The 22,835-nt window shown below is 45.1% G+C and overlaps 1 gene segment (V, D, J or C); it reads right to left on the reverse strand.

Moving 5' to 3' along the window:
• Positions 1–4,800: 4,800 nt before the first annotated feature.
• Positions 4,801–5,473, reverse strand: LOC118498318. The segment is given in 2 exon segments: positions 4,801–5,234; positions 5,336–5,473. Coding segments are annotated over 2 exon segments (480 nt in total).
• Between the last annotated feature and the right edge of the window lie 17,362 nt (positions 5,474–22,835).

A 22,835-nucleotide genomic window follows, 5' to 3' on the forward strand; every position in this document is an offset into this window, starting at 1 on the left:
TAAGTTTATGGTTACAGGAGACATAGGGACTGGAGCAGACACTTTGCAAATGTGTAAGGGGAAGATGCTGGGCATAGAGTCACATGCAGTGCCATGATTTGTTTACATGAACACAGTTTCCTGTTCATATGTGTTTAAAGACTTTTTAAGATAGGATCCACAAGGAAGCATAGGAGATGATACAGATATTTTATATTATCTTAAAAAAAACAGAAATTTGTTAGAGATAGAAATGTTACAGATTCTGCTGGTAGAGATCGAGAGAAATAAGGAGCATGCCATTGGAAAAAAAGTGGAAAGTGGTTTCCTTGTTTCCTGTTCACATTTTCACAGTGTTTCTCTCACAGTTGGTAATGATGCCATTGGCCCAAGTGATTACAAATTAGAAAACTTTTAGGTCGTTACTCTTCTGGCCACAACATGACTCACCCAAGCTGAATAATTCACTGGCCTGCATTTACAAACTATCTCAACACTGACATGGAAGAGAGGACACCCCTAAGTGGAGGACCACAGTGATGGTGTATCCAGATAAACATTGTTTCATTGAACCAAGACAATTGACTCAGCCAAGTTCATCCTCATCCTCATCCTCATCATCACCATAACCATCATCTTCATCACCAGCACTGACTTCATAAAGTTAACATCAAAATCATCGCCGTCACCATTTCATCTTCATCATCACCATCATTATCAACATTAATTGCTTTCTTGTAATTGGCATTCCTATCCTTTTCTGTACACAAGTTTGTTATTCACACATTATGATATTCATCTCATGTTTTGCTCTTTTTTTATGTTTTTAAGTGAAATAGGTAGTCACCATTTTACTATGTTATATACACTGCTGTCAAATGAAGTCTCATTTCTGCCTCTTCTTCATCCACCCCCACAGGAAATCTCATAAGAGTCTGAGTCTCCTTTTTAGATACCACTGGGAGACTGAATCTGCACAATCCCCCAAAGCAGACTCCCCTCCCACACACCTCGACAAAGTAAAAACCCCCATCAAGTCTTGTTTCCTGGCTCCATCAAAGAATGTTTACCTTGGTGAAGTACTCTTCCTGTTCTTCCCAGAGATTTCAACTATGTGTGTGATAAACATCCCATGCCTCTTTTGTGGGATTTTGTCCTCACCTGGGACATCCATACAGAACTGTGGGTCCCCCGCTTCTGTGTGATGTAACTACACCTGGTGCTTTCCCATGATTTCAAGTCAATACCATCACTACTAGGCATCTTCCCCTCCCCCGGTGTTAGGTTTCCTACCTAGCAGGCTTGTGTCCTGAAGCTGGCCAGCTTGGCAGCTGAGCAGTGTGGGACTGGGATACATGGTTGGGTCCATACAGCCTCTGGTTACATTCAATTACAAGGACTCGGAAAGTTTGATTGTTCATTGGAATTGAGCACAAGGGTGTTTGAAAATGATGCTTGCCTCTTGTTTGCAAGGGAATGTTGTTATCTGTAATTACAATAAATATTTCTAACTCAGACAATTCAGAGGTGAGCACAAATCGGGAAACCAGAGACATTTGCCTGAGGGAAACTATGACAAGAGGAGGAAAGAAAACAGCTCAGAAAAAGAAGCCCAAACCTCCACCTGAATTGCTCCTGGTGTTTCTCACATTCAGGGACACCCAGTGTCCTTCACTCAGTGCCCACCCATGGTTGCACCCCTTCATTCAAGGCTCATACTGAGTTTCCATCACTGTGTGTCCCACAACAGTGATACATGGTGTGTCCTCAGTTCTCTAGGTGTTTATTTTCAGAGAGTGCATTTGGATCATCTCTTAGATGATGAAACACTGCCTTTCACCAGACATAGTGTATTCTGCGTGTTACTGTTACCTCTGTTTCTAATAACAACCTATCCACTCCGTCTCTTTCCAGGGGCTGGCACAATCCAGGCTATATAGTAGTCACTTGGAAGTGAATCCAGTGCATTTGCAGGAGAGCCTCAGAGACTTGCAGGCCGTCTCAGGTCCCTTCAGACTCCATCAGCTGTACCTCACAATGGACACCTCCATACAAAGGACTATCAGTATCAGCAGACACAGACGCACTCAAGCCCCACTTTCTTCATATTGTTACCATGTACAATCATCAGAGCAAGTGTCCAGCTCAGCCCAAACGTCATGGAGCCTCCTCTGGGTTAACTGATGTAATGAGTGCAAACTGCAGAGGGTCAGGGGCTGGGCTTCTCTCCCTAAGGTTCTGGGTACGTGGTGGGGCTTGGTTTGTCAGCACATGAAACAGCCCATTTACATGTGCTCCTTCCCAGGGACAGAGAAGTGAAGTCTGTGTGTTAGAAACCCCACTCCACTCAGAGACACAAGCATCCTTGTTGTGATAGTGAAAATTCAACAAGAGACTAGTTAGTATGCAGGCTGCAGACTTGTTGTTTATGTAGCTAATTTCTACCATCAATCAGTTTAACACAAGTTAATTTACAGTGATATTCATCACACGCAGTGGTTCATGCTATTCAGCTCAGAATAAATTCCCTGTGTGACCTTGTCTATGTGTCAACACACAGGGTGAGATTAATCCCCATCACTGGCCTCCCAGGGCTGAGGACACTGGGCAATTTTATTCTATCAATACAGACTGACTGTTCATTGTATGTCTGTGCACTGAAAGTCCATCAGCATCGAGAATGAGACTAGGAAGTAGGAATAAACATATGCAGAACATTCTAACTGAGCTGGGCATCCTCTGCGCGTAGCCTGTTCCCCCTTTGGCCCCAATGGCTCACCGACCATCACCTCAAGTGACTGGAGTGCGTACCACACAAGAACCATGAATCAGTAAGGGGTTGCTCTGTCCACATCTCACACTGTAATTATTTATACACATTCCCTGGAATGTTTGGGGAAAAAAGACTTGTTGAGTTAAAATGATCAAACCTAAGTGACTTCTCAAATGCCTCTGGCCAATGCTCCCCTGAGTGGTGTTCATGTCCAGGCCTTCAAGCACACATCGGCCATGTCCTTGTGATGTGGTTACTGGGAGGACCATGGCTTTAGGGATCTTACTTGCAGTGGATCCTGAACCTGGCTCCGTGCTGATGTGGTAAATACTGAAATAGTTCATGGATTATGCCCGCTTCTAATGCTGCCTTCCTACTACATTCTGTCTCCTACTATAGTCTCCTATAATTTCAATGAGGTCATTGTTTCTGTGGAAGAAAAGACCAGAAGAAAACTGTCCTTGAACAGCACTGGAAGGACACTGATGCTGCACTTTTTGCAACCAAAAGAGCAGCAAAACCCAAGGTGCAAACCCATGTGGTCATGTTACAGTACAGTCCTAAAACCATTCTGGTTGCAGGTAACAAAGGCCTGTGGACTGGGGTCATTGCCAGCAACAGAAATCTATTTCTCTCAGATCTGGATGTGAAAATCCAACAATAGGTGCCGGCAGGTTTTGATAGACAGGTAAAACCCTTCCCTAATGTCCTGTTCCCTGTAATCTCAGAGGGTGTATGGGGCAAGGCAGCTTCCTCAGTCTCTGTTGCAAAGGCCCTAATCCTGTCCAGGGGAGCCCCACCCCAGGACATCACTGCCTCTAAGGCCACCACCCTAACATCATAACATGAGTCTCACATTTTAGTGTGTGAGTTTTTGGAGTGACACAAAACAGTCACCCATAGGAACACGAAGGGAATCAATCATGTTTCCCATCCAGTTGGAAGGCTACTCCAGCAGACATCACCAATCTGAGGATCCCCTTAATCCTGTGGGAATTCATCATAGTTGGGAGAAGAAAGGGGTTGCAAGTCCTTCAGAACAAGCTGACGAGTGTGTAGAATGGACAGGTTCCATCCTAGACTTGTAACTAAGATGTATGCATAATTTATTATCATTTCCCCTTATTCTTCACAAATAACCATTATTCTCATTTTCTATGGACTAAATTAGTCTTCTAGACATAATGGTTTTCCCTTCATGTTCCCAGGAATGATTCCCATTAATTTGATGGAATAAGAAGTAAGGGTTTAGTTTTGGATGTTCAATGCTGACAAATTGACGTTCATCCCTCTCTCTCCTCTTGTGCACAGGTGGGAAATTTATAAAGTGGTGACTTTCTCTAGTTTGATGCGGGTGAGAGATTGAAACCACACAAACCCGTCCTGCTGAGCAGGGCCTTCTTGGACCTTCTCATGGATGTAAAATAAGAACCAGAACCAGGTTCTTCATGTGGCATGGACCAGCATTCCCGACTTGCTGAAAAGTCCCAAGAGACTCTACAATGAAGTGACAAACTATGTCATTGTCCCTCTTTGTGTGTGACTTCATTGGCCTGGACGTCTGTACCAAGGTGTGGTGGGGTCCCTCTGCATCTGCATGATGTCGGCTGTTATTGGTCATCATGAACAGGAAGTCAAGTCAATGACCATCAGCACTGGGGTCCGTGTCCTCTGGCATGGGGTTCACATGCCTCAGGTGCCCACGGTGCAAGCACATGCCCTGCTCCTGGCCTGCTGGGACTCTGAGGTGTGTGGGGCTGGGCTGCACTGCTAGGTCCAGCAGAACCTCTGGTTGAATGTAACTGATGTGGATCATGAAAATTTGATGATTCGACTGATCCATTAGGATGGAAGTAAGGAAATGTGACATTCTGCCTTCTGTGTGTGTGAAATGTTTTCCTCTTATTACAGCAAGCCTCTATAATTCACTCAGTTAAGAGGTAAGCACAGAATCATGAAGGAAGGAGCACTCCCAGAAGGAAACTGCTGTGTGGAGAGTTAAACCACAGCTGCCAGGAAAGCAAGAGTTACTGTGTATCTGCCTAGGTTCAGGAACTGAACCAAGAAAAGAGTGTGTCCTGATCGCCCCCTGGTGTCCTAGGCACTGCTGCACTCCAGCCCACTTGTCTCCATACAGGAGGTTTGTGTCTGGGCTCACACTGACTTCCCCTCACTGTGTCTGTGGCACAGTAATAGACGGCCGTGTCTTCGGCTCTCAGGCTGTTCATTTGCAGGTAGAGCTCATTCTTGGCGTTGTCTCTGGAGATGGTGAATCGGCCCTTCACAGAGTTGGCGTAGTTTGTGCTACCACTACTACTAATGTATGAGACCCACTCCAGCCCCTTCCCTGGAGCCTGGCGGACCCAGCTCATATAGGAGCTACTGACAGTGAATCCAGAGGCTGCACAGGAGAGTCTCAGAGACCCCCCAGGCTTCACCAAGCCTCCCCCAGACTCCACCAGCTGCACATCACACTGGACACCTGCAAACACAAAGATGTCAGGTCAGGAAAAGCTCATCCATCCACTTTATCTCTCATATGTATCCACTCACACACTCAGTTTCTCCGATTCTCTAGAGAACCTGTTAAAACAGCAACAAGGAAAGCCCAGCTGAGCCCAAACTCCATGGTGAGTGTTCTGTGTTCTGTCCTGACAAGACTCCAGGAACACCTGGGATCCTGGGCTGGGCTCCCGTCTCAGAGTTGCCGGGTCAGGGCTGGGCTGCTTTTCATGAGCAGAGGGACCCTATTTGCATGTCCTCTTACTATATAGGGAGCTCTGGGGCTGGATGGTGACATGAAGCACATGGTCCCAGAATGTGACATGCCAAAGGGTGCATATTTGATAAGAATTATTCCCCACTTTTGAGGCTGTGCCGTCTCCACTCACCCAACTACTCCATGAGATGCATAACTCACCTAAGAGAGTAAATTTTCATAAACCAGAGATATTTAAAACTATACATGCCTTTGAAAATTTCAAGTGATGGACACACCAAGGCAATCCAATACTCATGGCAGCAGGGAGCATTAAAAGTGCAGGAGGTTCCCGTTCATGTCACAGGAAGTTCCTTCTGACCTATTTCTTCCACCAAGGAATCGGAGTACGAGCTCAGAACACAGTGTGGCCCTACAGAGTGTGGGCCCAGTGTTGTGGGAGGTGGAGCATCTGTGTTGCTCTTTGGAAGACAAAGTGTGAACTCTCCAGAGACGTGGGCAGAGATCCCGGGACATGTTTCTTCAGTGGAGTTATATGCTGAATATGCAGCATCTTTCCTTCCTCATTTTCCATTTTCCACATTCTGTGGTAAAACCAGGTTCACACATTTGGGACACAGAAGAAACTCTATCATGACTAGATGTGCTTCACTGAAGACTTATGTAAAAATTGAGACTAAGTATGTTGAAATTTTATAAATTAGATTATGGAAAACCTTGGTGCAACCTACTAACAGAAAATAACAGGTATAAATAAAATCATAATTTATATAAAGAGCATTATTTTCTTTATCCATTGATTACAGGGTGAATAAATTTTCAAATAACTTCCCATTATTGGAGTTGGTGGATCTGATGTTATGTTCAAACTGTTCATCATGGGGGATTCAGCCTGATGCTATATATTAAGGTCTGTGTTTTACCTGGATCTTCAATGTAGCGATTATAATGGAGCAGGAGAGGGAGTATAATGGAGCCCCTGATTATTTGATCATTAACTTCATCAGAACCATCTCCATTGTGACAAACTATATTCATGTCAGCATATGACCCATAGGAGTTTTTCACAATGGCCCTACATAATGGATGTCTTCTCAACTTGAACCTGATGTACTCATAGTATAGATGTACAAAATGGAAAAAAAAAAAGCAACTCTATGTGTGGGGGTGAATTGCATGGATGTTGAGTGAAGCTTGTTTGAACTGATACTTTTACTGTGAACTCCAGCATATACAAGAAAAACGTGTGCAGATTGTGGTGCCAGATGTGTGATAATTGCTTCAGTTGACATAGGGTCATAGTACAGGCTGAATGTGTGTCTTCCATTGTCAAGGGTGTCCCCACGCTGTTCTCTACTTTGAGATGACATCAGTATTAGCCCAGAGACAGGGACACTCACAGGCCTTTGATATCAGGGGAGCAGAATCCACAAGATCTCCCTCTGAGGGAGGGCTGAAAGAAGGCTGTGATGTCACAGACTGTGCTGGAACCTGGACTTTGTTGCCAGAATGTCATCTGCGTGGTGGTGGCCCAGAGACAAGAACATAGAAAGCCTCATTTACTTTCATGTACTTATTATTCCCAAAGCACAATTCCAGTTTTCACAAATACGCAAATGTGCAGTAACCCTAAGTATCCCCAGATGGCACCTCAAAGGTGCCATCATTCAGAGGAGAAGGAGTCTCCAAATGTGCCCCCTGCACAATCACAACAAACAACAGAGCCCTTTCTGTAGCATCTTCTCTGCCTCTTCCCTGCTGTGTATCTGGTCGCTGAAACCTTCCCAGAATTTCTGGTGTGCCTGTGGCAGCATCATTTCTGGTCTCTCAGATCCTGACTGTGTGTGAGGAAGTCAAGAGGCCCATTACTCTGTCACACCCTCTGCTCAGCCAAACTGCCCCACCCATCATGGTCTCTGAAATACTTAGCATGTGGGTCTTCATGCTATGTCTCACACAGCAATGCATGCCCAAGTCCTTGACTTTGAGACTGCTCAGCCCCATGTGGGCTGCGTTCATGGAAATGCCTACACTCATGGTGACTCTTCCTTGGCACTCCTGTGTGTACTTCCATTTACTATCTTCAGGGTGATTCTCCCCATCCATTCAAGCCCTTGTCCTGGGGCCTTTCACATCCAGTGAATCCAGTGTCTAATGAAGGTATATCCAGAATCCTTCCAGAAGATATTCACTGAGGCTTCAGGTCTCCTCACTCACCTCATCTCCCAACAGCACCACCTGCACCTGGGAGTAGACAACTATTGAGAGGAGACAGGCATGTGTGGAAATTCTCTTTGAATGTCCCCAGTCCCCCTGAACCCATAGACTGGAGAGCTCCTTATCTGTAGTCACGGCCACCAGGAAGAGGCCTCTCCAGCTCCATTCCACGGTGAAGGGCTATGCCGTCAGAACTTCTCTAGGGGACAGTGTTTGTGAGTGATGCTCCAGGCACAGAAAGACCTGCATTTAACCTCTTCTCATTTGCATGTGCATAGGCAGAGTGTTTCATAGCTGAAGACTTGACCCCACCTGAGAGAAGGTAGAGGACACAGGGACAATGATCCAAGAGAATCTGAGGGTCCAAGTCCTACACAGAGTTATAGGATATGGGTCCCCTGGCAGATCTCTGAGGTTTGTGTTGATATAGCTCCTCCCACTGAAGAACAAGCTCCCACAGTGTATGCTTGTCATTGTGCATTCATATTTGAGTGACATGGAAACCTCCTGGACCAATTCTGGCATTTGATGTCTGTATGTCTTCTTCTGGATCAGTGTGTCTCCAAAATCCTCCACCTAGTGAGCAAATGAAACCATCCCTCTTCCCAGTTCCTTACAATTCAAATATAGAGACACTCAAGAAATACCATTGACTCTGGTTCTCATGTATTATGGAGTTTGGTGAATACCCTGATACAACAGGATATTTACAGTCACCACATGCACAAATCTTATTTTAGTGGTTTTCATGAAAATAAAAAAAAAAACACAGATTCTCACAGGAAATCCCTTCCCAGCCCCGTTTCAACTGCTCCTGGGGTGGGGGCTCTGAGCTTATGATCCCACCCACTCCTGGGTGCCAGCTGTGCATGACGCTGGGGAGGTTCCTGTCATGGCTCAAAAATCACAGCATCTCTAGTCCAGAATCCAATGCCGTTCTAGCTTTCACAAACTCCCTTAGGGACACTGTGTACTTTAATTCCCTGCGCAAAGAGAACTGGACTTAGCAATCCCCCAGGACTCTGTAGGGAACCTCATATCTAGGGATCTGTGAAGCCACCAGGAAGCCTTTTCCCTGGACCATCCTGATTCACTGACACAGCCTACATCCCTGAGCCCTGAAGTTCTTAGGGGAGTGTTGTTTGGAGGACTCTGATTTTCTCAGGTTGCTCCTTGTTAGGAAAAAAAAAAAAAGAGTAGGAGCAGCCATCCCAGACAAATATCTTGGCATGCCTTCCTTGTCCAACCTGTACATGGCGTGGACTCAGCACAGTCACCTGCTTACTGGGCCCCCAACACTGTATTGCACACAACTGTTTGCACAGAAAACATGGAAAAAAATCCTGACTATAGGACAAAAAATTACAAACTTCTGAATTTTCATCACCATGTGCAGGTAAAGACTAACTGAGCTTGTCTGCTACAATAGAAGTTCCTCCCCACTAATTCTGTACCTGAATCCCTCCATTTCTCACAGACACCCCTTGCCTTCAACCCAGTCACAGCATAATTAAGGATTCTTCCTCATTCATGCACCTGAATGGGCATTTCTTTGTGTTCTCCGATGAACACTGGTTAGTCCTCACTGGTATTTTTTTTAATTTTTCAGTATCATCACAATAATTAAAAGGATATCCTCCTCTGAGAAACTACATAGATCCACCTTGAGGACATCGTGCTGAGTGAAGTGACCACAGTTGAGCAAACACCAAATGGTTCCTCACACCTTGGGAATGCCGGCAGTCCAGAAGCAGCAGCAGGAGGCAGGGTGGTGGTTGTTCAGAGATGGTGGGGAAGCATGTGGAGCTTGCTTTCCAGGAAACAAGCATCCTGTGATGCAGGTGGTTAGGTTCCAGAGGTCAGCTGCCCATCCCTGCACATCAAGCAGCATGTGTATTTGATTTGTGCCAAGGGTAGATCTCATATGGGGTTCTCACCAAAACATGAAATGAGAGACAGGACTTCACCTCCAGTGTGAGGGCATGAAGAGTTGCAATGGCCTCTGTCAGAGTCAGAATGAAGAAAATGCTTTTCAAGGTCCTACCATGACTGGAGATGGTCTACCGGAACATAGATGATGAAGGAAGATTTACTCCAGAAAACATGCCAACACTGGGAACAGCTAGACAACATACACAGAGTCACAGCCTCCCTTCCCCATACTAGTGCAGCAAATGCATTCAAGTCAGAAGTGTTGAACAGCAAAGACTCCAAGCTGCCAGCTCCTGGTCACACGATCCCCCTTCCAGAGGAGAAGAGTTCAGTGTCCTTCATTCAGGACCAAGCTGCTGGGTGCTTAATTTGAGGTCAAAACAGCTGCCACCAAAATACAGGACTCCCTCTGTCCAATCAACACCACTCCTAGGATGGTGGCCTTCTCCTTGGCACAGCACCATTGGGACTTGGGTCCACTGACGGCCTCACCAGACTTGCCTCGCAGGGTTCACCCATCTGGACAGATGGTCATGGAGTCACTAGCTGCTGTGTATTGAGATCTGAGCACTCAGCTCCTTACTGAGTGTGGAGTGCAGCCATCTTTGTCCCCATCAGCAAGTGAATAACCTGCCTCAGAGTTCTGTCAGAAAAAGAGCTGGAAATCATCCATGAAGTAGAGTTCCAGATCAATCTCCATGAATATGATGCCATTTCCACGAGCGTGTGGAAATGCTGGAGGCCTGGGTGTGGTGAGAGGCCTTGCAGGTGATGGGAATCAGAGGGGTGTCAGCTGCCCAGGAATCCTGTGCCTGTGGGAGAACTAAAGATGGAGGCACCTGGAGGAAACAGATGTTGTCAGAACAGCATCATAACTGGTCATGCACAATGTGCATTCACAGGAGTCTGGAGGTGTTTGTTTCCCTGTGTGGAGCTGTTCATGTATCAGGACCTGCTGAGAACCAGGGGACCGTCAGTCCTCACATAGTGCAGCCTCCCACCTTGGAACAAATAAAAAGTGATGGAAAACCCAGCCAAGCACTGTTATCTGCAGTGGCCCTGTGAGCACCAGCACATACCACTTTGTAGTCTCTGAGCCTGGCTACCTCCACACTGAGAGATCATTGGGAATCACCTGCATTGATGTCTGTATTAGCTGAGCATCATTGTCACTGCTGATTAGAATTACATCCATGGATGTTCCCTAGTTTCCTTATTTTAAAATTATAAGGACATATGGTTTTTAATAGATGCTTAGTCAAATAAAGAAGCTTACATATCTGTATGTATATGTGCATGAAGAAGGAATTTGTTCTTTAGCCAAAGTGCTCCTAGAGGTATGTGAGGGACTCGGGTTAAATATAATTTCACAAGAAACAGTGATTCACTTTGTCAAGAAAGAATAACAGGACATAGAGGGACATAGAGGGACTTGGTGAAGGAGAGATCCGCAGTCATGGCGACATGCCATCTGCAAGTGGATAGTGTCACCTCCTTATGTATTGTCTGCAGTGAGACTATGACTAAACAGATTCACATATAAGAGGGCAGAAGGTGAAAGGGTTGGAGGTAAGAGTTTTGAGAGGAAAATCCTGCTCCCACAGAAAGTGCCCTACTAATTGCCAAAGTACACAACTCCCCATAGTGGAATTCACTATTTTTGGTAGACACCGAGTACCCCTGGTGTCCTGAGTGACCCTACAGCCCAGCCCAGCCCTTTTGTCTCCCCCAAGGCAGTTTGAGTCTGCGCTCATGCTGACTTCCCCTCACTGTGTGTCTCACACAGTAATACACAACTTGATTCTCAGGCTGCCCAGTGTTAAATAAACTCGGGTATTGGAGGTGTACCTAATGATGCTGAGTCAAGATTTCAGCATTGCTTTTGACTTTGTGCTTCCACCACTATTTAAAGCACCGACCCACTGCACACCCTTCCCTGGAGCTGTGCCATTCCAGTGCACAGAATATCTCATTAAAGAGAATGCAGAGATGACAGGGAGGTTCTGTGAGGGCTTCACCAGACCTGGAGCTGACTCCTGCAGCTGCACCTGAGACAGAACACTGGGCACAAGGGCCATCAGCCTCTGTCAGTAGCATTCAATTACCACCTTCCCTTAAAATCCTGTGTGTCACCTGAGACACTGACCCTGGCGGACTCTCATTGGTCACAGGAGGAGACCCAGCAGTCTTATCTTCATCTAGACCACAACTCTGCTTTCCCAAGAGACTTCAGCTCTGAGTGAGGAGAGAGCTGGTAACACCCACAGTCCAGGGGAAGATTAACCCTGGAATTTGAAGAGACATTTGCATGTGAGGCAACCTTTCTCATACCAGTGAGGTGAGATGAGGTCAGATACCTGATCTTTCTTTGACCTCAGTGGGGACACCTCTTTTCTTGAACTCACTCACCATGTGTACCATAGATAGACGACCCCCTCTGATATGAGACACACTGGAATATGATCAAAGGACAGCCTCACCTTTCTGAGCATAAGAAGAAATGGTGGACCAGTTAAATAGGGGGCATTTATAAATTCTCATGCATCTTTCAAACAGATTCGAATGGGATTACCATTCATCCATATAGTTTATGTAATCCAACACTTATAGATGTGTATCATTACCATTTTTTTTTTACTTTAAAATATTTTATTGATTTAATTTTAGAGAGGGTAAGGGAGAGAGAAAGAAAGAGAAACACCAATGTGTGCTTACCTCTGGAGCACCCCCCACTAGGGTCCTGACTCACAACACAGGCAAGTGCCCTGACTGGGAATCAAACCACTGACCCCTTGGTTTGCAGTCCAGGAAACAGTCCACTGATCCACACCAGCCAGTGGCCAAAGTTGTATAATAGTAATTTGAAATGAAAATAATGTCTACTATGTTGTAAAAATTAAAAAGGAAATCAAGCCATTTTCAATAATGTATTTTCTTTATCTTTGGAACTAATTTTATCTGAGATACTTGAACAAAGGCAAGGGACACTCATGATTTTTTTAGAAGGTTTTGATTGTGTCCACACTTTCCTTTGCAATACCTTTCCTTTTGCATACCCATGTCATATTACAAAGACCCTAAACTAATGACATGAGAAATAGTCACATTTTTACATGGAGAAATGATTAGAAATAACAATAGAAATTATGCATGGGGACACTGGTGAATTGTTTCTTTTGAAAATTTATAACAATGGCTTAATTGATCTGTTTCCTCAGTATAAAGTTTTCAGAGATATGGATGTGCAGAGACAGGTTAATGAGGAGAATTTGCACAACAATTTGTGCACAAGAAAGGGAACTTCAATCCTGACATTAAACCCTCTCTCCCAGGCTCCCTGTGTCCCTTTTCTGTGGTAGGAGGGTTCTGGGCTCTCCAATAGAGCACACACCATTCTAAATGTGGAGTAAACATTTTCTTCCATAAGACTTGGGATTTGGAAGGATATTCTTTGTGTTTGACTTTTATTCACTTAGTGGGCTATTTCAAGGGAGTAATGGACTTAGCTTAGAGATGATAATTTTAAATATTTTCTCTAATGAACCTTGTCTTGGTTCATTTAAAAAAACACACACGACCTTAAAACATGCTTACTAGCATTTTTCATTTTTCAGATGGGCCTCAAACTCCCTTGGACAATGATCCTTCTGAATCGTGTTAATGTCCACACCTTCAAGAACATCACGGGTGCACTTATGAGATGGTGACTGGAATGACCATGAACTTATGGATCTTACATCCAGTGAAACCTGGACCTGGCTCCATGCTGATGTGGTAAGTAATACAAGGGTTCATGAATGATATCCACTTCTAATGCTTCTTTCCTGCTACATGTGTTTAGGAGCCTCCTATGACCTTCAACCTGGAGAATTTTTGTGTGTAAGAAAGTACCAGAGAAAAATTGTCCTTGAACATCACTCAGGGAAATCCATGCTGTACTTTTTACAACACATATGGCAGTAAATATCCAGGGGGTCAGCCTTTGTGGTCATGGTACACTACAACCCTAATCCATCCTGGAGGCTGTAACAAAGCACTGTGGAGTGGGCCATTGACCAGCAACAGACATTTGTTTCTTAAAGATCTAGAGGTGGGAAATCCAAGAATAGATGATGGCAGATCTGATGTCTGGTAAGAACCCAGTTCCTAAACAGCTGTTTTCTTGCTATTATGTCAGAGGGTGGATGGAAAAAGGCAGCTTCCTCTGTCCTCTGTTATAAAGACTGTGATCCCAGTCATGAGAGATCCACCTTAGGAAGGACACTCACCCCAAGGCCGAGCTTTTGAGTGGCACAAACAAAGCTCATATCAATAACAAATGGATCAAATCACAATTCCACCCAGATGGAAGGCTACTCCCATGGAGTAGAGCTCCCCAAGTGGAGAATCCTCATAATGGTGTGGAAAGTTCTCACCTTTGGAAGCAGAACGGGGACCCAAGTCCTTCAGAATAAACTGAGGGCCTTGTAGACAGCTTTGACCCTAGACTTTGAAATATAATGTCATATAATTTATTATTAGTCCCCTTATTTCTTAAAAGTAACCATCATTGTCATTTTAAGGACTAAATTTTTTTTCTAACCATAATGGTAGGTAGACCTGCATTCTCACTCCTGTTTTCTAGGTGTTCAGTGGAACAAGTAGTCGGGCTGTATTTTATGATATTTGATGCTGACATGCTAAAGTTCACCCCTGTCTGTCCTCCTGTGCACACACATTGGGAATCTGAAGTGAAAGTAGGGAATCTCCCTAGTTTGTTGCAGGTGGGGATAGAAACCACACAGACCCCTCCCATGAGCAGGACTCTTTGCAACCTTGTTACAAATGAACAACAAGAACCTGAATCAGGCTCCTTAGCTGATGTGATAGAACCTTTTCTGAGCTACTGAAAAGTCTACCATGTTCTCAACAGTCTCCTCAATGAATTGAGAAACTTTTATATAATCCCTCTGTGTGTGTAACACCATCACACTAGACATTCATGTCAAGGAATAGTGGGGGTTGCCTGTACCTCCGTATCATGACAAGTGTTATTGATGTCATGGACATGGAGTCAACCTCCATCACCACCAGAGTTTTTGTCCTTGGCATTGGGTTCATATGCCTGTGGCGCCTGATGTTTAGCAAGCATATGCCCTTTTGCACTCTGGTTTGTACTCTGAGCTTGGTGAGGCTGCTACACTCTTGGGTCCTGTAAACCCTCTGGTTGGAGTCGCTGATATAGGTCAGAAGGTTTCATGGTTCACTGATGATTCATTAGTATAGGAGAAAGCACATGTATGAGACTGACTTTGAAGCATATGGAAATTTTTCCCTCTGATGATAGCAAGCCTCTGAAATTCAGATACATAGGAGGTCAGCACTGAATCTTGAAGGGAGGGAAACTTCTCCCTTCAAGAAGGAAACTTCTGTAAGGAGAGTTAACCCCCTACCTGCCATGAAACAATGCCTTAAACTGAATCTACAGCAGCTCCTAAGCTGATCCCTGAGCTCAGTGTGCTCTGAGAGCCCCCTGGGTTCCTGACTTTCTCCACCTGTCCACTCCTCCTGTATCCCACATGGAGGTTTGCATCTGGGCTCACACTGATTTCCCCTCACTGTGTCACTTTCACAGTAATGCAGTGACATGCCTTTGGCACTTATTCTGTTCATTTTCAGGTAGAGCTCATTCTTGGCATTGTCTCTGGACATGGTAAAGTGGTCCTTCACAGAGTTGTTATAGTGCATCCCACCACTAACACTCATGCATGAGACTCACTCCATCTGCTTCCCTGGAGCCTGGCCAAACCAGCTCATATCGTGACTACTGACAGTGAATCCAGAGGCTTCATAGGAGAGTCTCAGAGGTTCCCCAGGCTGCGCCAAGCCCCCAGAAGATTTCAACAGCTTCATCTTTCACTGGACACCTGCAAACGCAAAGATGCCAGGTCAGGAAACTGTCACCTGTCCACTGTCTCTATCAGTCATATCCACTCACATACCCAGAGTCGCTCATTTTCCACAAACAACCTTTTAAAATTGCAACAAGGAAAACCCAGCTGATTGCAAACTCCATTGTGAGAGGTCTGTGTTCTGTACTGAGTAGGGACTGGAAACACCTGAAAATGCTGGGCTCAGCCCTGTCCCAAGGCTGCACGTCAAGCGTGGGCTGCTTTTCATGTGCAGAGGGGCCTTATTTGCATGCGCTCCTACTATATGGGTGGCTCTTGGGCTGGACAGTGACATGAAGGACATGGACTCGGAGTGTTCCTTTTCCAAGGGTCGCGTCTGTTGAGAATTACTCCCCATATTTGCATTTATAATGTCTCCAGTTTCCCAACAGCTCCCGATGATGGGTACATGAGCCAGAAATATAAGTGGATTTATGTGTATAGAATGTCAGATTTTGCAAGATGAAAGAGTTCTTCAACCTGTTCTACATATACTTAACATCACTGAAGTGTACACTTCAGAGAGCTAAGATGGTGTATTTGTATTTTCTGCCACAATTGACAATTGAAATATCTATCTATCTATCTATCTATAGATAGATAGATATTTCAATATAAATTTGTTTTCAAACTTTTATTTTGTTTCCATGATGTCTAGTTTGTGAGACCTGGCCCAGCTCTGTCACAGGTTAGCCCCATCTTCCAGTCTGCCAGCACCCTGTATTTACACTGCAGTGTGGGGAGGCTTCTGTTTCTGTCCTCATTTACCTGTTCTCCTCTGCTGAGAGGAGCAGAGAATGCAGCAGAGAGGGAGAGACACCTGGGAACACAGACAGAGCATGGGCTTCTCCTACATTTTACCCCCTGTAAACTCCTCCTGGACATTACTTCCCAACTTTTCTTCTATTCATGTGACATTTATTTAGTTATGCACTTCCCTGACTATATATAGGTTATTAGGAAACACAGATTCATAGGTTAAAATGAAAATCCATCATGTTGGACTGTGCTTATGGATGTACACAAGTTATATTTTTGAATTGTGACACAGGAGTTGGTGGTGATGTTTCACAACCTAAGACCTGGTGATTAAAAGGGAGTTGGTATAACGTTTTGAATAGGCTTCTAAAAGCATTGGGGCAGTTAACTGCAAAATTGTTCATAATTATACTTTTACAATTATAGATTTACTTATGTATTCTCAGTATTGCATCAATTCTGAACACATAACTTTATTTATAATAACTACTACTGTAGGAGGAGCATATAAATGTTAGTTAAGGTCATTTATTGAGTACATGTTGTAGCAACTATAGGAGGAGAAGCCTTTCCCCAAGGTACTTTGTGGACTGGATGTTTACATGCAGACAACATCCTCACACGTTACAGAGGAAAGGGTGTGCAATGGCATGAGCAGATTTGTGTTACAGCTCATGTGTGAATGCATGTCTATTTCAAAAATGAGTTTGTGACTGTGTGATGGGGTGTTCATGTGACCACGTGAAACAGCACGTGTGGAAGTATGGGTGGCAGTGTATGTGGCTGTGTGACTGTGTGTGAATGTGACTGTGTGTGACAGCGTGAGACTGTATGGTTGTGATACTGTGTGTGACACTGTGAGACTGAGTTTGACTGTGTGGCTCTCTGGCTGTTCTCCTATGTGTGTGATTGTGCCCATGGCTGTTTGTGTGTCTCACAGTGTGACTGTGTGTGTGAAACTCGGGCTGTGTAGTAACATCACGTGTGATTATGTTTGTGTGAGATGGTGTGTGAATTTTTGTGTGAATGTGTTTTGATGTGTTTGGATTGTGTGAGACAGTTTGGCTGTGCACATGACTTTGTGATGACTGTGTGTGACAGTGTGTGTCCTGTTCAAGTACTAAGAGGGCAGGATGGATGCTCGTCAGTCTCTGGTAGCAGATATATCCACTCTGTGCTCACATTATTACAGAGTGGAGAATTTACTATGAAATGTATTTGAAATTATAACAACAGCATCTGTTTCTTTCTAGAAGAGCTTTTGATTAAATGTGTGCCTTGTCTGATCATCGAGACCACAGACAGGACCTGTTGAACAACAGATCCTGGGAGTCAAGGGCCCCCTCAACTGCTCCTGGGATGCAGCTGTAGTTAGTCCTTCCTGAGAAATGCATGTGCCTGTTCCACTCCATCCCCTACTCTGGAGCTGCTGGATCAAGTTCTAGCAGGAACCACTGGTTGAGGTGGAGAACCCAGAGACAGTGCAGATGAGGGAGAGAGTCTGTGGTAGCTTCGCCACCTCTGAGAATGTCATTTTGCTTCAATCCATATTTTTCTAACTCTGAGACTTCGGAAGTGAATGCAGAGTCAGCAATGCAGAGAAGCTCTCTGTAAGAAACTGTGGCAGGTAGATGAAACCAGTCAGAAAACTAACCCAAACCTCCACCCCCACCTGTTTATGGGAGTGCCCTTATATTCAGGAATCCAGAGTGCCCCCTGGTGCTTTGGGCCCTCCTGCAGGGAAGTTTGTGTCTGGGCTCACCCTGACTTTCTGTCACTGTGTCTGTAGTGCAATAATATACAGCTGTATCTTCAGCTCTCAGGCTGCTCATTTGCAGATACAATGTGTCCTCGGCATTGTCTCTGGAGATGGTGAATCCAACTTTCACAGAATTTGCGTAGTATTTCTGACTTCCATCATACCATATAGCTGCCACCCACTCCAGCCCCTTCCCGGGTGGCTGGTGTACCTAGTGCATATGGGCACCACTGAAAGAGAATCCAGAGGCCACACAGGAGAGTCTCAGAGACCCTCCTGGCTTCACCATGCCTCCCCCAGACTCCACCAGCTGCACCTTACACTGGCCACCTGCAAACACAGTCATATTTGTATAGAAACCGTCACAATCCCATCTTTCCTCTCAGTCATATCAATTCACATACTCAGTGTCTCTTGTTCTCCATAAATTGCCTCTTAAAATAGCCACAAGGAAAACCCAGTTGAGCCCAAACTCTATGGTGAGAGATCTGTGCTCTGCCCTGAGCTGGACCTGGGAACACCTGGGAATCCTGAGCTGGGCTCCGGTCCCAGAGCTGCAGGGTCAGGGCTGGGTTGCTTTTCATTAGCATAGGGGTCCTATTTGCATGACTGCTGCTATATAGTGTGTTTTGTGGTTGGACGGTGACATGGAGGACACAGTCCCAGACTATGACTTGTCCAAGGAAGTAGGTCTGTTAAGAATCATTCCCTTACCCTGGACAGTTGGGCTCAGTTGGTTATAGTGACCTCCTATAACTGAAAAGATATCGGTTCAATCCCAGGTCCTCAGGTGGCCAGGAAGACACCAATCTCTCTCTCTCTCTCTCTCTCTCTCTCTCTCTCTCTCTCTCTCTCTCTCGCTCTCCCTCTCCCTCTCTCCCTCCCTCCCTCCCTCCCTCTCTCTCCCTCTCTCTCTCTTCCCTCTCTAAAAATAAATAAATAAAATATTTTTTAAAAAATGTATTATTCCAGTTTCAGTGTGTTTCCCCAATGCTGCACCTAGTGACATAATAAAAACACCACTGTCCCTAGCTTCTTACAATTCACATATAAAGATCCTCTGCTGCCCTGGCTGGTGTGGCTCCACTGAGCACAAGCCAGTGAACCAAAAGTGTTACAGGTTCAATTCCCAGTCAAGGCACATGCCTGGGGTGTGTGGGGTCCCCAATTGGGGCTGCACAAGAGACAAACACACATTGATATTTATCATCCACTCTTTCTCCTTCCCTTCCCCTTTTTCTGAAAATAAATAAAAATTTACAAAAAGATATTCTAGGAATACCCAACATTACTGTGTGTGTGTGTGTGTGTGTGTGTGTGTGTGTGTGCGCGCGCGTTTTCTCTTACTGACTTTGGCAAACGGTCTGATAAAATATGACATTTATAGTCACCTCATGCACAACTCTTATTTCAGATGTGAATTAAAGATGAAGACACAGGCACTAAGAGAAAACCCCACTTCAGCTCCCTCTTCACCTGCTCCTGGGGCAGCTGCCCTGACCCTGTGGGTCCTGCACACTGCTTGGTGGCCAGCTTGCTCCCTGCATGGCAGGGTCTGGCCTGGGCACAAGTGCCATGATTCCCTCAGTGACTCTAGTCTAGAATTTAAATGTGCACCCTGACTTCAGGATGTTCACTCAGGGACATCCTTTTCTTAGAGATCTCAAGACACAGAGAACAGGCCTTACTAAACACCAATGGCTTCGCAGGGAGTCCCCAAGTCAGAGCTCTGTGAGGAAGCAGGGGTCCTTTTCCCACAACTGCAACATGCACTGACTGAGCCAACAACCCCCAATTGCTGAAGCTCTCAGGGTCTTTAAGGTCTCTGATGTCCTCAGTTCCCTGTACTTGGAGGTCATATCTGAGTAGCCCTGCATGTGGTCCTAATTCCACTGCACTTCTACTGCTCCATAAATCACACACACACACACACACACACACACACACACACACACAGAGTAATGATTTTCATGGCAATGAACTAGAGTTATCTCTTCTCCCCTGTCCCTAGTACATGGGCAAAGCACCTCACTGACTCTAACGTACTGAGTGACCTGATTTGACAACAGAACAAAAACAAACACGGCCAACATGCAGACTGGAGAAGGCCCACCTTTGTGTTTATGTTTCCCAACACATAGCACGTGAAGAGTCCATGGTGAGAAGGGTCCTGGCTGGTCCTCTGGAGAGTGACACCCAGAGGACACTTGTCCAGTCAGTATAGCCAAAAGTAACCCAACATGTGTGGGATCACCCTGTGCAGCCCACAGGTCTGCATTCTCAGAGATCACAGCCAGGAGTGCTGACAGCAGGACCATGGAAAACATTGGATGGGTCTCCACATGAGAAGAAGCAGGTGCTGATGGAGGAAGGGGGAACCCAGAATACTGGGCCTGGCGAGTTAGAGTCCTTGTGGTAGAGAGACTGGCTTATTTGCCATTGTGCTCCCTGGTGTTCTGAGCACCACATGCAGTTCAACCTTTTTGTGTTTCCACAGAAACTTCTGTGCCTGGGCTCACAATGGCTTTATTTCTCTGAGGCTCTCACACAGCGCTGTAGGTATGTGCCTATCTGCAGATTGACAATAGTCTGAATTATCCTTTTAGGTGGTGTATCTGTTGGTCACAGATGGAGCATAACATGTCATCTGACTTTAGATTCCTTCTAATAAGTTCCACCCATGGCAGTGTTTTGTGGTTGCTGTTATGGTTGTGGTGGTTGTAGTTGAGCCAGTAACATGTAGTATGTATAAAGTCAAGTAATGTAAATCTAGAACATTTACAAGAGAATCTCAGAAGCTCTGAGAGACTGGATTAGATGCAAGGACACAGCCCAGACATGGTTATCTTCCTGTCTAAGACTAAAGCTCCATCAGTGGTCTGAGAATGATGCTGCTCCAGCACCCCCACCACACACATTGCTGTTCTGTAAGCATGAGGATGGGATGCAGCTGGATGAGCATAAGAAGAGAGATATTCTGCACAAAAGACAGTAGGTTCTGAACCCATGCCAAGGAGGGGGCATTATCAAGGAGTCGATGTAATAATTGAATTTTCCAGAGCCAATGGCAGAAACCAACTTCCACAATGGTCTCCATGACAAACAAAGTTTCCAGCAGCAGCACTGACCAATTCACAGAGACATCTACAGTTAGTATCTATGAGAGGAAAGAAGCTGCTGTCTTAGGTGTGTTCATTAATTGTGAGCAGGAAAATTTGACACATAACATTATATAGCAGGACACCTATAGCTACTGTCCTTTCTAGCAGGTCTGGGTGCACCAGAAACTATGGGAATGACAAAGGACCAGACCAGAGTTCTAATGGGCATACTATCAAATGGCATCCCAATGCAAGTCAGGTATTAACATTGTCAAACAATTTAACATTCTAATCACTTGTTAGAAGCTTAAAGGAAAAGGCAGGGGGGCTTTTAGATCAGAAAGATAACTGCTGCTGAGTGATGGAAATTACAGAAAAAGATCAAATGGAGGAAATGGCAACAACATAGACTCAGAAATGAAAAATACTTTCAACAGGTTCACAATCAGTCCCCTGATCATCAGAAACTCCAGATCAAAGCCCCAGTAGGAAACCTCCCCACCCCTGGCAGAAGGGATATTGTAAAAGGACAGAAAACAAAAGTGAAAGAGGTCAAGTGCTGGTGAGCATGTGGAGAAAGGGAGCCCTTGCACACTCTGGATGGCAAAATAGCATTGTGCTGCCATGTGGAAAACAGCATATTGGTTTCTTCAAAAGGAAAAATAAAAGAAATCCTGTCTGATTGAGCCATGAAGCTTCCAGATGTTCATTTAAGAATAAAAACCTGGAACTGGAAGAGGTACTTGCACTGCCCTGTCCAGAGCCGTATTATCCACTGCAGTCAGTACATGAAATCCATCTTAGTGTCCCTCAGTGAATGGCCTGATAAACATGGGCTATATGCCCACAGCACAGGATGACTCAGCCATAAAACAGAGGGAATCCTGCCACAAACCACAACGTGGTTGAAACTAGGTGACACTGTGGTTTGTGGAATTAAGTTATATTAGAATGGTAAATTTTCAATGCACTGCTTCTCCTATGCATTCAAATTAGATTTGTTGTCCAACTGCATGTGCAGGCACTCAAGGTCTGGGGTGGTGAAAGGTGATTATAAGAGACTGAGGGATCAGTGCAGTGTTGGCCATGGTGGAGCCCTGTGCTTACAAGAGAGAATGACTGACAGAGGTACCTGGAGGAGACAGTTGTTGCTGGACAACATCAGACCTGGTCGTGGATGCTATACATTCACAGGAGCCTGTGGTGTTTGCTTCCATGGTGGATCAGTCCATCCTTCAGGGCACTGCTAGGATCAGGGAATGGTCTGCCTGCACACAGTGAAGCTTCCTACCTGGGAGTGGGAGAGACGGGCAGAGCGCCCAGCCACTATTAATTTAAGATGGCTGTGTGAATGCCAGGAAACGCCCCTGTGTAGTCTCTTACACTGGTCATTCCCACACTGAGTAAATAATCACTGAAATCACATACTTCAATGTCTATGTTATCATCATAAGCATCATCATCACAGTCATATCATCATCATCATCCCCATAGCTCTAACCATCATCATCCTCACCATAACCATCAGCATCAGCATCATACCAGCATTACAACAACCATCATCAACACCATCCTCACCCACATCATCCTCAACACATAACCATCCTCATCATCACCATATCATCATTAGTATCATTTCCTTACTTGTAATCATTCTTATTATTTT

The sequence above is a fragment of the Phyllostomus discolor genome, chromosome 15 (assembly GCF_004126475.2).
Source record: "Phyllostomus discolor isolate MPI-MPIP mPhyDis1 chromosome 15, mPhyDis1.pri.v3, whole genome shotgun sequence".
NCBI classification, from domain to species: Eukaryota; Metazoa; Chordata; class Mammalia; order Chiroptera; family Phyllostomidae; genus Phyllostomus; species Phyllostomus discolor.